This window comes from Mustela nivalis (assembly GCF_964662115.1).
Source record: "Mustela nivalis genome assembly, chromosome: 8".
Taxonomy (NCBI): Eukaryota; Metazoa; Chordata; class Mammalia; order Carnivora; family Mustelidae; genus Mustela; species Mustela nivalis.
This window is the reverse complement of record NC_139027.1, coordinates 122092723-122107289: the sequence shown is the minus strand read 5'-3', so window position 1 is coordinate 122107289 and position 14567 is coordinate 122092723. Positions and strand designations below refer to the sequence as shown.

General features: G+C 46.3%; 1 protein-coding gene across 4 annotated transcripts in view; it reads right to left on the bottom strand.

Moving 5' to 3' along the window:
- CNBD2 (cyclic nucleotide binding domain containing 2) overlaps positions 1-14567 on the bottom strand; it is a gene marked incomplete at its 5' end in the record, with an annotated part of 54403 nt that overhangs the window by 28001 nt on the left and 11835 nt on the right. For 3 of the 4 annotated variants that reach the window (XM_082746241.1, XM_082746242.1, XM_082746244.1), the window contains 5 exons: positions 238-389; positions 904-1060; positions 4584-4747; positions 8812-8865; positions 11240-11377. In XM_082746241.1, coding sequence (XP_082602367.1) covers positions 238-389; positions 904-1060; positions 4584-4747; positions 8812-8865; positions 11240-11377 — 665 coding nt within the window. Of the gene's footprint in view, positions 1-237; positions 390-903; positions 1061-4583; positions 4748-8811; positions 8866-11239; positions 11378-14323; positions 14513-14567 lie in introns of those variants that run through there. The other variant, XM_082746243.1, reaches the window with a different exon arrangement.

Sequence of the window (14567 nt, the reverse complement as noted above, 5' to 3'; positions counted from 1 at the left end):
CAAAGGGCTGAGTACCCGTGAGCTATTCTATTAGTACCATCCCACAAGGAAGGGATGTGTAAGCTGAGACCTAAGGGTCTAGCAGGACTTTGCCAGATGGAGAAGTTGGGTGGGAGGTGTCTCCTGTCTCAAGAGCATTCTAGGAGAGAACAGCACCTCCTGTCTCCCACTGGGCCTACCACAGTCAGGCACCTAATAAACACACAGGGGGGACATGTTGGCTGATGATGGAGGTACCTAAAAAATTCAAATCGTTCCTGAGCATCCTTTTGGAATTCCTGATCCAGCTTATTCTCAAGGAAGTCTTCCCTGTCGACAACCAGGAATTCTGTTTCTTCCATACAGACCACAGTGGCCCTCCTTAGTGAAGAAGTCAGAATGCCCAGTTCCTGTTGGGTTGACACAGACAAAAGCAAGTGAGATGCTACCTCTTGCTTTCTCCTCGCAGCCTTGCCCACCTTTTTCCTGCTTCCATCAGCCCTCAGAAATCTCTACTCCCCGGACTGCAGACTCCCCAGCTGGCCCTGCACTCCTGTTCATTCCCCACTCCTGGGCGCCATCCCCTCCCTCTTAATATGCTGCTCGTGGAAGAAAAGAGGCAACAGGCTTCACCAGACCAGAAAGAGGAAGCCAGAGGGGCCTCTCGGAGGGGGTCACTGCGCCTCTGTGGGGGTTATACAGGGAACATGTTCCTCATGTTCCTCAAACATCACAGATGGAGGAACCATCCTTGGACATCAGCTGGTCCAGTCGATTGGCCTGTGACGGGAAAGGGTGCTGGGATCCACGATAGGGCAGGGACTTACACACAGGAGAAGGTAGGACCAGGCCCAGCTGTTCTGGCTGGAGTCCTGTCGCACCCCCAGGCCTGCCCCACTGAGGCCGACCTTCCCCCGTGCTTACGCCAAAACAGTCGCCCTTGTGCAACAATGTGGGGTGGGTGTCCAGGAAGGCGCTGCTGCCATCGTCATCCTCGGTCACCGCGACTGTGCCCAGGTAGATGAAATAAAAGCTGTTGCCCCTCTGTCCCTTCTTGACAATCACGCGCCTGCGCCCAAACCTGAGAAGAGACCAAGGCCAGTAGGTCTGGAAGCAGCAGGGAGCCTGGCCCGTGCTGTGAGGAGTGCTGCACTGTGGTGCTCTTCTCTCTAGGTCAGGAAGACACAGACTGGGACCAGAAGGGACCTTGCAACAGCCCAGCCCCAGCCCCATCAAGCTTGACTGCTTCACTAACAGTCACCGAGTTGCCCGCCTCCATCAGACTGAAGCTTCCTGAGACAGAGCCTTTGTCAGTCCGCTTCAGCACACGGGACATGCTCAATGAGCAGCAGCTGAATAAATGAATGACCAAATCCTGAAAGTAATGGCTGAGTAGCTAAATGATGGAGACCAGGATCCCAGTCCTGATTCTGCCCTGAGCTGCACGGCACTGGACACTCATATTCTCTCTCTGACCCTCAAGGTCTCTTGTCTGTAAAATAAGACGAACATGCCTAAGAAAAAATAGGTAAATGGTCTTATAATCCTCAAGAACTCACTACACAATCAGGAACCATTAGGGTAGAGGTGCCCAGGTCCAGAGCAAACTGGAAGTTAGTTCTTAAGCTCCCAGGGGGAAGATTTCTGCATTTCAAATAAAAGTTCAGATTCTACTTCTTTCAATATTCATTCATTTCCTTCCTTCATTCAGTAAGTTAAATAAATACCAACTGTGTCTATCAGGCAAAGCGAGAAAGGACAGATTTTGTCCTGAAAATTATGGTCAAGTTCAGAAGCTAAATAAGGTTTAAAAGTGCTTTAAGAGAGGTGAGCACAGGCGAATTCAGAAGCATGGAGCAATGGCACTTAACCCAGCTTAGCAAAGCCAGAGCAGGCTGCGGGATACTGTCTGGAGTCTTCCAGGTAGACAGAGAGTTGGAAGAATGTTCCAGGCAGAGGGACCACCACGTCCACAGGCACAGAGGTGGCTGAAAGCATGGTGTCTTCAAAGGAATAACAGTGAGCTCCATTAGAAAGGGAAATGGAAAACAGGGAGGTCAGGGGAACCAGTGGGAGAGAAATTTGGCTAGGTCAAATCATAAGACACTTCAGACACTGGGCTAACTTTAGGTTTTACCCAGAAGGTAATGGGGAACACAAAAGTCTAGAAAAAGATGGCCTAGAAGACCATGACTAAATAGGAGACGATTCAGCTGGAAAATGAGGCTTTGGGGAGCACAACTAGTGCTCATCCAAGCCCAGACTCCTGGAGCTGCAGTTGGAAAGACCCTCAGAAACCATGTAGCTGATCCACATCGCTGAGATGAGGGAAGTGAAACCTAAGAAGCCCCAGGCTTGCTGAAGGCACACAATGAGTCACACTAGAGTTAGCACTAGACCCCAAATCTCCTAGAGCAGACATCTGTGGCTTTGCTGCCAGGTGTCGGGTCACCCTTCCCAACAGTCACACCCTGACTTTACTTTGGGGGAAACACTTTAATTCTTGACTCTCAGACAGTCTGTCATCGTGCTGCCAAGAGAGAGGAGGTTTGGTGGAGAAAGTGGTTTATGAGAATGGACTGAGCCGGAAGCTGGAGAACTATTCCAGGACTTTTTAGGACTTTTCAGATATATAGGCCACCCCTGGCCCAGGTAGGTTTTCTGTCCCTTGTGACTGAAAGAATCCTGTCTAATCTGCTCATTTCCAGTCCCAGAAATAATCAACTAGCTGAACAGGACTTTAAAAATCACTACCTCTTCATCTTCACGCAAACCCATAAAATCTGTATCAGTAATGCGGATTTTGAGGCTCAGCAAGGTTAAGTGGCTTGCCTGAGGTCACACCTCAGAGTGGCAGATGCCCCGTCACATTCCAGAGCTTCTACCTCAATGATTCTTTTACTTTGCATGACAACATTCTGCCTGCTGTGGAATCTTACTTTAAGACCATGACTTGCTCTTCTTTCCTGGGCTGGACACAAAGCAGATGGTTCCCTCTGCCTGGAATGTTCTTGCCTACACCTCCACTTATCAGATATACCTACCCCAATGCCACCTCTTTTTTAAGTCTCCTTTGGCCACACCAGATGGAAAGTCTCCCAGGCTTACTGGCTATAAACAGAGCCTACACAGGTCGTAACAGCCCTTAATCTAGTGCTAGTTGTGACTATGTGACCTGGGACCTCCGTGAAGGAAGATATCAGGACACAGACCTATAGTGTCCTTACAGCCTCCATTTTCAAGACAGGCCTTACCTCAAATATTTCTGCTAGGCTGCTTCTCTTAAGCCACTGAAATGTCCAAGAAAAGGACACCACTTACACTTCTCTAGCACAATGTATTTATATGGTGCCTTTTGTGTCATGGACCCTTGGACAATCTGGTGAAGCCTTCACAGAATAATGTTTTAAATATATAAAACAGGGGTGCCTGGGTGGCTCAGTCAGTTAAGCGTCTGCCTTCCACTCAGGTCATGATCTCGGGGTCCTAGGACCGAGCCCTGCATGGGGCTCCCTGCTCAGCAGGGAGCCTGCTTCTCCTTCTCCCTCTCCCTCTGCTGCTCCCCTACTTATACTCTCTTTCTCTCAAATAAATAAAAATCTTTAAAAAATGTTTTTAAAATAAATAAGTATATATATAAAATAAAATACAGCAGAAACAGTTGATAATTGCCTTTTAAAACCCAAATTGTGGGGGCATCTGGGTGGCTCAGTCAGTTAAGAGTCTGACCCTTAATTTTGGCTCAGGTCATGCTCTCAGGGTTGTGAGACTGAGCTCTGAATGGGCTCTGCGCTCAGCAGGGGAGCCTGCTTCAGAGTCTGTCCCTCTGTCCCTTCCTCCCCATGACCCCTCATGCTTGTGCGCTCTCTATCTCTCAAATATATAAGTCTTAAAAAAAATAATAAAACCCAATTGTTGTCTAGCAATATATGTGCATCTTTATTAAGGCACAGAATAATAAAATCTAGCAGCAGATCTAATTACTACCATAATTTCAAAGATATGATGAATATAAATTATTTTTTGAGAAATCTGCAATAACTTGAGTGTGTATTTTTGGTGATTTCTTTTGGTGAAAAAGTCACAGGAATAGCTAATACTGTTGTGGTGCATTACCTACATTTGCGATTCAAGGAAATGATAAATTTTAGTTAGATGTTAAAGAAAACAAACTTTTTCTTATCCAAGTTCACAGACCCTTGCCCTAGTTCCTATCTGTACATGGTACAATCACCTGTGACCCACTGTGGCTTTTAGGGTGTGGATGCAAGTCTCAGCTCTACCTCTCATGACTTGGGTGACAGAGTATGAGACATTCTACCCCTCTGAGCCTCTGCTTCTTCTTCTGAAAGAAGAGAAAACTGGACCAGATCCTTTCTGAGGATCCTACCCAAGCCTCATCAGATCCAGTGGCTCCTTAATCCTGGGCAGACTATCAATAAATGAAGGAGACCAAGCATGCTACAAGCTCAACAAGGAGCACTCCAGCGAGCTGACAGATAGCTTTTCACAGCTGGGGTGTCACAGAGACACAAGCAGACTGGCCACGGCCTCGTCAGGCAGCTCTTCCCAGCCGAGGACCCAGGGGTGTGCCCCTCACTGACCGTTCAAAGCGCATGACCTTGGCCAGGAGCAGCTGCAGGGGCTCTGAGTAGTTACGGTAGCTGTCCAAGACCTGCAGGAGGTTACAGAGCGCCTGGATTTCGGGCTCCGTCCTCCAGGAAGGCGGCTTCTGCGTGATCTGCATGGCTTTTGGGGGGAAGTGACCCTGGGGAGAGAGAACCAGAGTGACACACAAGACCCAACAGTTTCCCCCAGAGGCCAGTCGGCAATTCCCCACACTCCTGCTCTTACACTCTCCCACACCCTGTACAAGAGTGGCTGACACGTACCGAGGGCTTACTGCGTGCCTGGTATCCGGATACACAACTTACACACACCATCTCACTGCGTGTTTGCCCAGCCCGAGAACTGAAGCAGTGTTACGATTCCCATTTGACAGATGAAGACACTCAGGCAGGATGATAATCTAGATCTGCTACATGCCAAGAGCCTTATCCCTAACTCCTGACCATACTGCCTTTGCTGTTCATTGACCACTCCCCGAGACAATAAGGGCTCTCTGGCTCCAGGGGACCCTCAGGATATGTTCACTGCAGTCAGGGGAGACCTCCCTTGCCTCAGCCGATATCTTGAAATGCTACAGGAGACTAAGGAATAAAAAGAACCTAGAGAAACCAGGTCCTGGTGAAGCAAGACTCATAGACCACTGGGCAGACAGATCCATCCATTTACTCCCCACTCCCACCTGCTGGGAAAATGGTACCTGAGTTATTAACACTCCTACTGGCTGCCCATCTCACGTAGGATAAAATCTTAACTCTGTACCCCAGCCTAGGGGCCCCACATGGTCTGACTCCTTTCCTCCCTACCCCCCACCACCTCACTTCCTGCCTCTCTCCTTCATTCTCCAGTGTCTAGAATTCTACCCATCTTTTGTAGGTGCCAAGCTCACTTCTGTCCTGCAGTCCTTGCTTGGGCTGTTTTCTCTGCCTGGAATATTCTTCCCCTGCATTTTCACATGGATATAGCTGCTTCCTCCTCTTCATTCAGTTCTTAGCTCCTATATCACCACATCCTCAGGGAGTCCCTACTGGATCATTTGACCTAAAATAGTAGGCCCCCTTCCCAGAAGGGTGTAGTTTCTGAATCACTTTTCCCCAAGTAATTCATACTTTCTGAAATGACCTTATTCTTTTTTTTTTTTTTTTTTAAAGATTTTATTTATTTATTTCGTAGAGAGAGAGATCACAAGTAGGCAGAGAGGCAGGCAGAGAGAGAGGGAGAAGCAGACTCCCTGCTGAGCAGAGAGCCCGATGTGGGGCTCGATCCCAGGACCCTGAGATCAAGACCTGAGCTGAAGGCAGAGGCTTAACCCACTGAGCCACCCAGGTGCCCCGACCTTATTCTTTTTTTAAAGATTAACTTATTTATTTGAGAGACAGAGAGAGTGCATACGTGCGTGCGTGCACACACACACACACACACACACACACACACACAACGTGAGTAGGGGGTGGTGCAGATGGAGAGGGAGAAGGAGACTCCTCACTGAGCAGGGAGCCCCATATGGGACTCCATCCCAGGACCCTGAGAGCATGACCTGAGCCAAAGGCAGATGCTTGACTGAGCCACCCAGGCACCCCTCTTTTTTGTTAATGTGTATATTACCTATAATTTCCCCATCCTACACACACACACACACACACTCTCTCTCTCTCTCACTCACTCTAGAACTGCACTATCCAATATGGTAGCCATTAGCCACACGTGGCTATTGAAATTTAAATTAAATTAAATTAAAAAAACAAGTTCTGGGGCACCTGTGTGGCTGAGTTAGTTAAGTGTCTGCCTTCAGCTCAGGTTGTGATACCAGGGTCCTGAGATCGAGCCCTACATCAGGCTCCCCATTCTGCAGGGAGCCTGCTTCTCCCTCTCCCTCTGCCTGCAGCTCCCCCTGCTTGTACTCTCTCTCTCTCTTTCTGACAGAGATAAATAAACAAAATCTTTAAAAAAATTAAATTCCTCAGTCACACAAGCCACAAAGCCCAACATGGGTCTGTTGGCTACTATATTGGACAACACAACTGAACATTTCCATTATCTCAGAAAGTTCTATTGGACAAAGGTGTCCTAGAATATAAGCCCCAATAAAAACACAACAGTGGTTTCATCTATCTTATTTACCCCACTCTAGAAAAACATCTCGGGCACCTGGGTGGCTCAGTGGGTTAAGCCGCTGCCTTCGGCTCAGATCATGATCTCAGGGTCCTGGGATCGAGTCCTGCATCCGGCTCTCTGCTCAGCAGGGAGCCTGCTTCCCTCTCTCTCTCTCTGCCTGCCTCTCTGCCTACCTGTGATCTCTGTCTGTCAAATAAATAAATAAAATCTTTAAAAAAAAAAGAAAGAAAGAAAAACATCTCACATGTAATGGGCACTCAACAAAATAAAAATTTATGGAAGGAATGAATGAATGCTGGCTAATTTCACATAACAGTAGTTCTCACAGAAGCAAAAAAGAAGTGGGACATGAGAAATTCTGGACAACAGTTCTGAAGCCTTGCATATCCCCTCAGAGGGGCAGTGTTGCTTAGTGATTAATAACACACAAGTTCTGGATGTCTGGGTGGCCCAGTCGGTTAAGCATGTGCCATCAGCTCAGGTCATGATCCTTGGGTCCTGGGACTGAGCCCCAGATCAGGCTTCCTGCCCAGCAGAGAGTCTGCTTCTCCCTCTGCCCTTCCCCCCATTCGTGCTCTCTCTCTCTCAAATAGATAAATAAAACCTTTAAAATTTTTAAAAATTAAAAAAAAAAGAATAATGCGTAGGCTCTAGTGCCATGTACCTGGGTTTGAAACTTGGCCTGCTCCTTCCTAGTTGTGTGCCCTGGGACAAGTCACATTTCCCTGAGCCTCAGTTCCCTATCTGAGAGCAGCAGAACTTGAATGTATAAATAGCAGGGCTAATACATGTAAAGGGCTTATAATGGGCCTGGCTCCCAGCCTGGAACTATGGAAGCATTGATTTTTTTTTTTTTAATTAAGTAGGCCTCTATCCCCAATGTGGAGCCCAACATGGGGCTTGAACTCATGATCCTGAGATAAAGATCTGAACTAAGATCAAGTCATATGTTCAAGCAGTTGAGCCACAAGTGCCCTGTCTTGGCCATTTTTAAGATCTGAATCCAATCTTCTTCCTTCCTTACCCTCTCTTGCTATCAATAACCCATTGAGATTTCTATGACAGGGTTCATTTAGGACAAAACACAGATGACTCTGGTTTCTATGAGTAAAACTGATTCTCCAGGCCCACTAGGGGCCCTAATTCTTTTAGGAAATCTCTCTCACCAACCTCCAACCCTTAGAAACTCCCTTCTCTGGATTCCCACAGAACTAACTCTGTTATTTAACTTCCCAGGTAACTTTCCTCACTTTAACTCCTACTTAGCTCCTTAAGGGAAGTTATACCACCTAGAATCCCCACAACCAGACACAGATCTAATAGAGCAGGTAAGAACTTCAAATCTTTCCTGTAATAGGTAGATCCCTTTCAAATTTAAATTAAATTTTGGGGCACCTGGATAGCTGGGTCAGTTAAGTGTCTGCCTTCGGCTTAGGTCATGATCCCAGGGTCCTGGGATCAAGTCCCACATTGGGCTCCCTGCTCAGTGAAGAGCCTGCTTCTCCCTCTACCTTCCCCCTGCCCCTGCTTGTGCTAGCGCACTCTCTCTCTCTCACAAAAATAAATAAAATCTTTAAAATTTTTTAAATTAAATTTTAATTTAGTATCCAAGACTTAGTGAGAAGCCGGGAAAATAACAATTCTTGAAATTCAGAAAACATGTCACACAGTCCAAAGTCTCACTCAGATATAAAACATTCCCTTGCCAGAATGGCCATCTGATAGTCGGGGTGGGGAGGGTGGGTTGGTGTGCCCAGTGTCTCTCAGAGGGCTTGAGGCCGAGACAGAATTCACACACAGGTCAGGGCTCTCCCCACCACCCTGATTATTTCTCCTGTGTCTGGAGCTCTTACAGCCACTACTTTGCCTTTTGTTCCTTGTCCACGGGTGTAAGTACAGGAGCTCTCCCTGCTGGTTCTGCTCAGCTCTAAAGTGACAAATGGGTTCAAGGGTGCTCACAGCCCCAGAATGTCAGGCCTGGAATCTTGGGAACCCAGACTGGACCCACCTGTCCTGATACCCAACCCAGTGCCTTTTCCAGGCCTGATGCAGAAAGAAAATTCCCAGCAGCAAGGTCAGAGTTACGCATACCTCCTCTGCAACAAAGTCCATAGTATCAAACATGATTCGGCCTTGCCTCCTTTTCTGCAGGGGGAGAAGGGAGGAAGGGGGAGAAGAAATAGAATCAGCAAGACTACTCCTAGAATTTTGCACTGAAACCCTCCTCTCCCCTTCCGTGTGGTAGGCAGGAAGCAACGGGAACCGTCCTACTAGCTGGCCCTCTCATGTTGACTTCTGCTCAAAAGCCCCAACTCAGCCCCAGACTCGGGCCCAGTACTTACATGTCATTGTTGAGACAGAGAGAGAGGAGGAGGGGTGAGGATAAAGACAGAAAGGATGGAGAGAGAAAAGGAAGAGGAGGAAAGAAGCAAACTAATGGGAAAGTAGAGAGCAACACAAAGGGACAAAATGGAGGCGTCGACAAAGCCAGGCTTCCCTAAGCGCCTGTCAGGAACCAGGCATGCTCATCTTCCTTCCTTACTCCATTTCATCCTCAGGACCGAGCAGGTATTACTGCGCCCCCTTTTGGACTCGAGGTGGGTGAAGGAACCTGCCCAAGGACCACACACTGAGTTATCAGTCCTCTTCTAGAGTATGGCCAGAAGAAGGAAGTGTAAAATGTCTTAAGGATGAACTAATCCAACTCTATCGCCTAACAGTTGCAGGGGGGATGTGAGAAGAGTAGGGGAAGAGGCGGCAGGGTGGGGGGATGATATGCAGGAGAAGGCAGGGGGAAGGAGAGGGACATAAATAAGGCCCTGACTACCACCTGAGGGAAACCAAGATTTTTCCAACCACCTCTCTAGACATATCTCAGGTCCTCCCCATCCCAGAGCCCCATTTATAGCTTATGTGCCTGCGTGATGCATCTCAAGGAGGCCATGAAAGAAAGCAATGGTGTTCGAAAAGATCTGGATTCACAAGCTCTAATGAAAACTGGTCTGCGGCTCTCTTGACCCAATCCCACACTCCGGCCCCCTAACTCTCTGCCCAGCAGCCATAGGACCCCCTGAGGCTGCCCTGAAGAGGCTTCTGCTCTGCTCAAGTCTACTCTGCCCAACCAGTGTCATTAAGTTTCAGCCTCATGCTCCCCTGATGACAAGGCTGATCTGGGTTTTCAGCTTCCAAGTGCTCAGGCACCAGCCCACGTGTTCTGGTAACCAAAAACTCCTGGCCCCCATGGCCCATTGCTTTATGACTTCATGATGAGGCCCTGAGTCAGAATGTCCTTCCTGACAGCGAACCTTGGTTCCCAGTTCCAATTCTTCCATTCCATCCCTTCCCAACTGATGGTCCAACCACAGGGCACAATCTGTCTGTAGATTCATTTGGTTTGGTCAGCATAATGTCTTTAAAATATATGAATTTGAATATCTTCAGATGGGACACGTTCTTCTTTTCTGCAGACCCACAGGCCCCTACTCCCTGCTATACCTTAAACTCAGCCACACACACACACACACAGTTACACCTGCTGGTCCCTCAGAGACCAATCCAAGATGGCCTCTTTTTCACCCATCACCACCACCATTTAGGACAATTTCCTGGAGTGAATCCCTGGGTGCATTTGGGAGGCAGGGCTAGTCACTCTGTGCACAACAGGAAAATGGGAAGAGTTCGTCCAGAGATTGGGAGAAACTTTGGGGCCCTGAATAGTAATGAAGATATCTTTGGGGATCTAGAACAGGTTAGCAGAATAGTGATCAACTTTTCTGAGCTGAAAAGTATGTATGATCTACCACTGGGATAAATTTTTTAATTTGAAATGGGGACCTTCTAGAAAATCTAGAAGCATGGCCTCCAGAGTGAGCAGGGCCCTGCATGTGTTCCTTTGCTTAAATGGAGGGGACAGGAAAGAAGGTAGAGAAGATGAACAGTGGTGGACATTCAGAAAACCCTGACTCTAATGAGGCTTCTGGATTTTTCTGGCTCTTTTGATCCCAGTTAGAATGAAGATGGCTTCTTCCCTTCTCCTTGTGTTTCTTTACACATGGAGGGAGTTGTGCTTTTAGAACACTACTAGTCCCTCTCCTTCCACATACAGAAGGAGTAACTTAAACTCCTTGGTGAATCTGGAAAAACTGGGTGAGATCATTCCATCTCCATCCCTCTGAGCCCACATTCTGCTCTGCTCTCCTCTGCTGTGAGTTTAGGGCAGGAGGCCCCACTCCTGTAGTAGAAGTCTGCCATGGTCCAGCACTGCCCATGACTGGGCACATAAGGCTATCCAATTCTGAAGTTTAGTCTTAGGTCATCCTCTCACTTGATGATCTTCTCCAATAAAGTCTTCAATAAAATCACCTTCTCCAATAAAGTCTCATCATTCACAAAAGTGACAGTTGGGTCTCCCACCTGCTTTACCCCTTGTCTTCTCTCTGTTTGGTTCAGTCTGGGAAGTGAGGTGCTATTTACTGGACCCTCTTAAACCCTCCCAATCCTGCTAAGACCAGCTGCTTACATCCCAGAAGGAAAAGATAGGGTGCTTTCTGTGAGCAGTCTCCACGATCTGATATTCCCGGAATCCCCTGAGGCCCTGGCGGAACATTTTACACACTCGGATCATCATAATGATATCCATGGTGAGCTGGTACAGCCCCTGTGGAAACAAAACAAATTAGATCAGTAGAAACCACCTGTTTTCAATAGCTACCCGCAGGCTGGATGGCGCTGACAAGGTGAAATGGGATAGGATTAAATGCAGGGGTATGCTCCAGCAATGGTAACATTTTCAGGAAGTCTTCAAGCCTGTTGAAATCATGTTGGTAGCCTGAAAATGTCCACAGCTGGGAGTATTTATGCCACAGAAACTGGCAACTCCACTACAAACCTCCCTCCCCAGGAGCTGGTTGGAAAAACATCCTCCAGCCCAGTTCTAGTTAAATAACAAGTCCTTCACTTCAGTCCAGGAAACAGCACAAGAGACAGCAGGCAGCAAGGGGTGATGGAAAGAGCCTGGATTTTGGAATCAGATGGATCTGAGGGAAGAAAAGTCAAGCAGATGCAAGCCTTTGCTCGGCAAGCATTGCTGCCTTTGAAGAAAGAGGAAGGGGGCCATGAACCAAGGGATGTGAATGGTCTCCAGAAGCTAGAGAAGTCCAGGAAATGAGATTCTTCCCTAAACCATCAAGAAAGGAAAGTGGTGATTCTGACACCTGGACTTTAGCCCAGGGAGACCCATGCCAGACTTCTAGCCTACATAAAATAATATCATTCGGGGACACCTGGGCGGCTCAGTGGGTTAAAGCCTTTGCCTTCAGCTCAGGTCATGATTTTAGGGTCCTGGGATGGAGCCCCGCATGGGGCTCTCTGCTCAGCAGGGAGCCTGCTTCCTCCTCTCTCTCTGCCTGCCTCTCTGACTCCTTGTGATCTCTGTCAAATAAATAAATAAAATTTTTTTAGAAAGATAATATCATTCATCTTAAGCCAAGAGATTGTGTGATATGTTATAGCTGCAATAGGAAACTAATAAAACCACTCGTCCAAGCTAGGCCATCTGATCCCAGGCAACCTTTGAGCCTGGGAATTTGGACTTGGAACTGAGAACAAATCAGACTCTGTATCCCAGCATGAATTTGGCAGTAAGGGCAGTCACCCTCTGCCTGCCAAGTAAATACAGGGGATAGGAAAACAAGTTCAACACCAAAGAGACAAATCCAGAATGTGAAACAATCTACAAGTCAACTAACCCAGTTGCTTAAGAGACATACAAATAAATGCAAAGTATGAACCTTTGGATCCTGATTCATAATAACAAGCTGTAAAAGCCATTATTTAGGGACAAATAAGGAAATTGGATGTGCCTGGAGATTAGATGATATTAGGGATATTAGTGTTGGTTTTCTTAATATTATAGTGATGTTGTAATTATGTCCTTATTTTTAAGAAGTGTCATAAAAAATGCAACTTAGTGGTGCCTGGGTGGCTCAGTCAAGTATCTGCGGCTCAGGTCATGATCTCAGGGTCCTGGGATTGAGCGTCACATCAGGCTCTCTGCTCAGCAGTGAGCCTGCTTCTCCCTCCCCCCTGTCTGTGCTCTCATGCTCTCTCTCTCTCAAATAAAAAAATCTTTGAAAAAAAAAAAAAAGGAACTTACTCTCAAATGATTCCACAAACACACACAAATAAGTAAAGCCAATATGGCAAAATGCTGACTGTTAGATCTAAGGAGTGATCATTATATTTCAACTTCTGTGTTTGAGAATCTCCATAAGGAAACAAATGCAAAAGCTAAAAACTTTCGTTAACTTTTGTTAATCAGGAGGTCAAAAAGAAAATGAAAAAACAAACTGAAGACTGGAAGAATACATTTGCCATGTACAGAATCAACAAAGGATTCCTATCCAAAATGACAAAGAATAAGTATTACTGAAAAACTACCATCCAAAACTGCTTTTTTAAATTTTAAAAATTCTACAAATCAAAGAAAAAATACAAATAATCCTAAAGGAAAAATGAGCAAAAGATAAGAACAGGTAATTCAAAGGGAAAATCCAAATCTCCTATAAATAATGAAAAGATTCTGAACATCACTAGAGATCATGGAAATGTAAATTAAAGCAACAACAAGATACCATTTTACACTTACCAGATTTGGGGAATGGGAGACATTTCCCATGGACACTGAAAACAAGTGAAGTGTCCATCAATAGGGGAAGGTATTAACACATTACCGTACAGTCCCAGGACTGAACATAGTCCTAGAGTGCCACATGTCAGTGTGGGTAAAGCTCACACAATTTTGAATGGAAAAAAGGTTGAAAAAGGATGCCATTTAGGACACCATTTTTTAAAATGTGCTATATACTACATTGCTTATAAAAACATACTTATGTAATAAATTTTTAAAATCTAGATAGGAAGGCTACACATCAACCTCAGGAAAGTGGTCCCCAGTGAGGAAGAAGGGAATGGGATGATGAGGAGCTTCACCAGTACCTGTAACACTTTCTTTAAAAACATTTGTATCTGAAGGAAATATGGGGAAGGGTTTTATTAATAAAATTAATACTTATTAAATACCAATTTTCCACCAGGCACTATTCTAAGCCCTTTTGATGTATCAACTTATTTCATCCTCAACAATAAATCAATGCAATAGATACTAATACTGTCATCTGTCACCCTTTACAGAAGGGAAAATAGGCACAGCAAATGAAGTAACTTGCCTCATACTAATATTAGTCATATGACTAACAGGTGATGGGGATTTGAACCCAGGCTGGCTGGCTCCAGGATCCACAGGCTCAACCTATCACTCTATCCTGCTGCCAGGCCTTATTCGCTCTGGATCTTATAACAGCAGGAAGGATGGGTACAGAGGAGTTCTTAGGGGCTCAGAGTATAGCCTATGACATGCCAGTGTCAAGGGAACAGCCATCTACAAAGAACAGGTCAGAATTCAGTCTTTCTGAAGCCTAACTTGGACTCTATTCTTTGTGCCATGCCATGACTCCAGAAGATACAGAGTAGGCCTTCTCTTACACCTGCCCCTCCATTCCTCAAAATACCACTCTTCCCTCCCAGAACCCTTGACACTCCTCACCAGTTCCTTCTTCAAGATCTGCCACGTATAAGACACCATATATCTCCTCATGGTTCCTGACTGGCAAATGGCACAACTAGCCCCTTTGCCTTTCAAGGGTAGGACCACAGATCCTTCCCAAACAATCTAATTATATTAGAAACAAATAGCTTCCCTTGGTGGCAAGGTAGGAGTTTCTCTCCACTCCTCACCAATAACTTCTGGAAGCTTTGTTCTGAGAAACTGTCATTCTCAGAATCTCCTT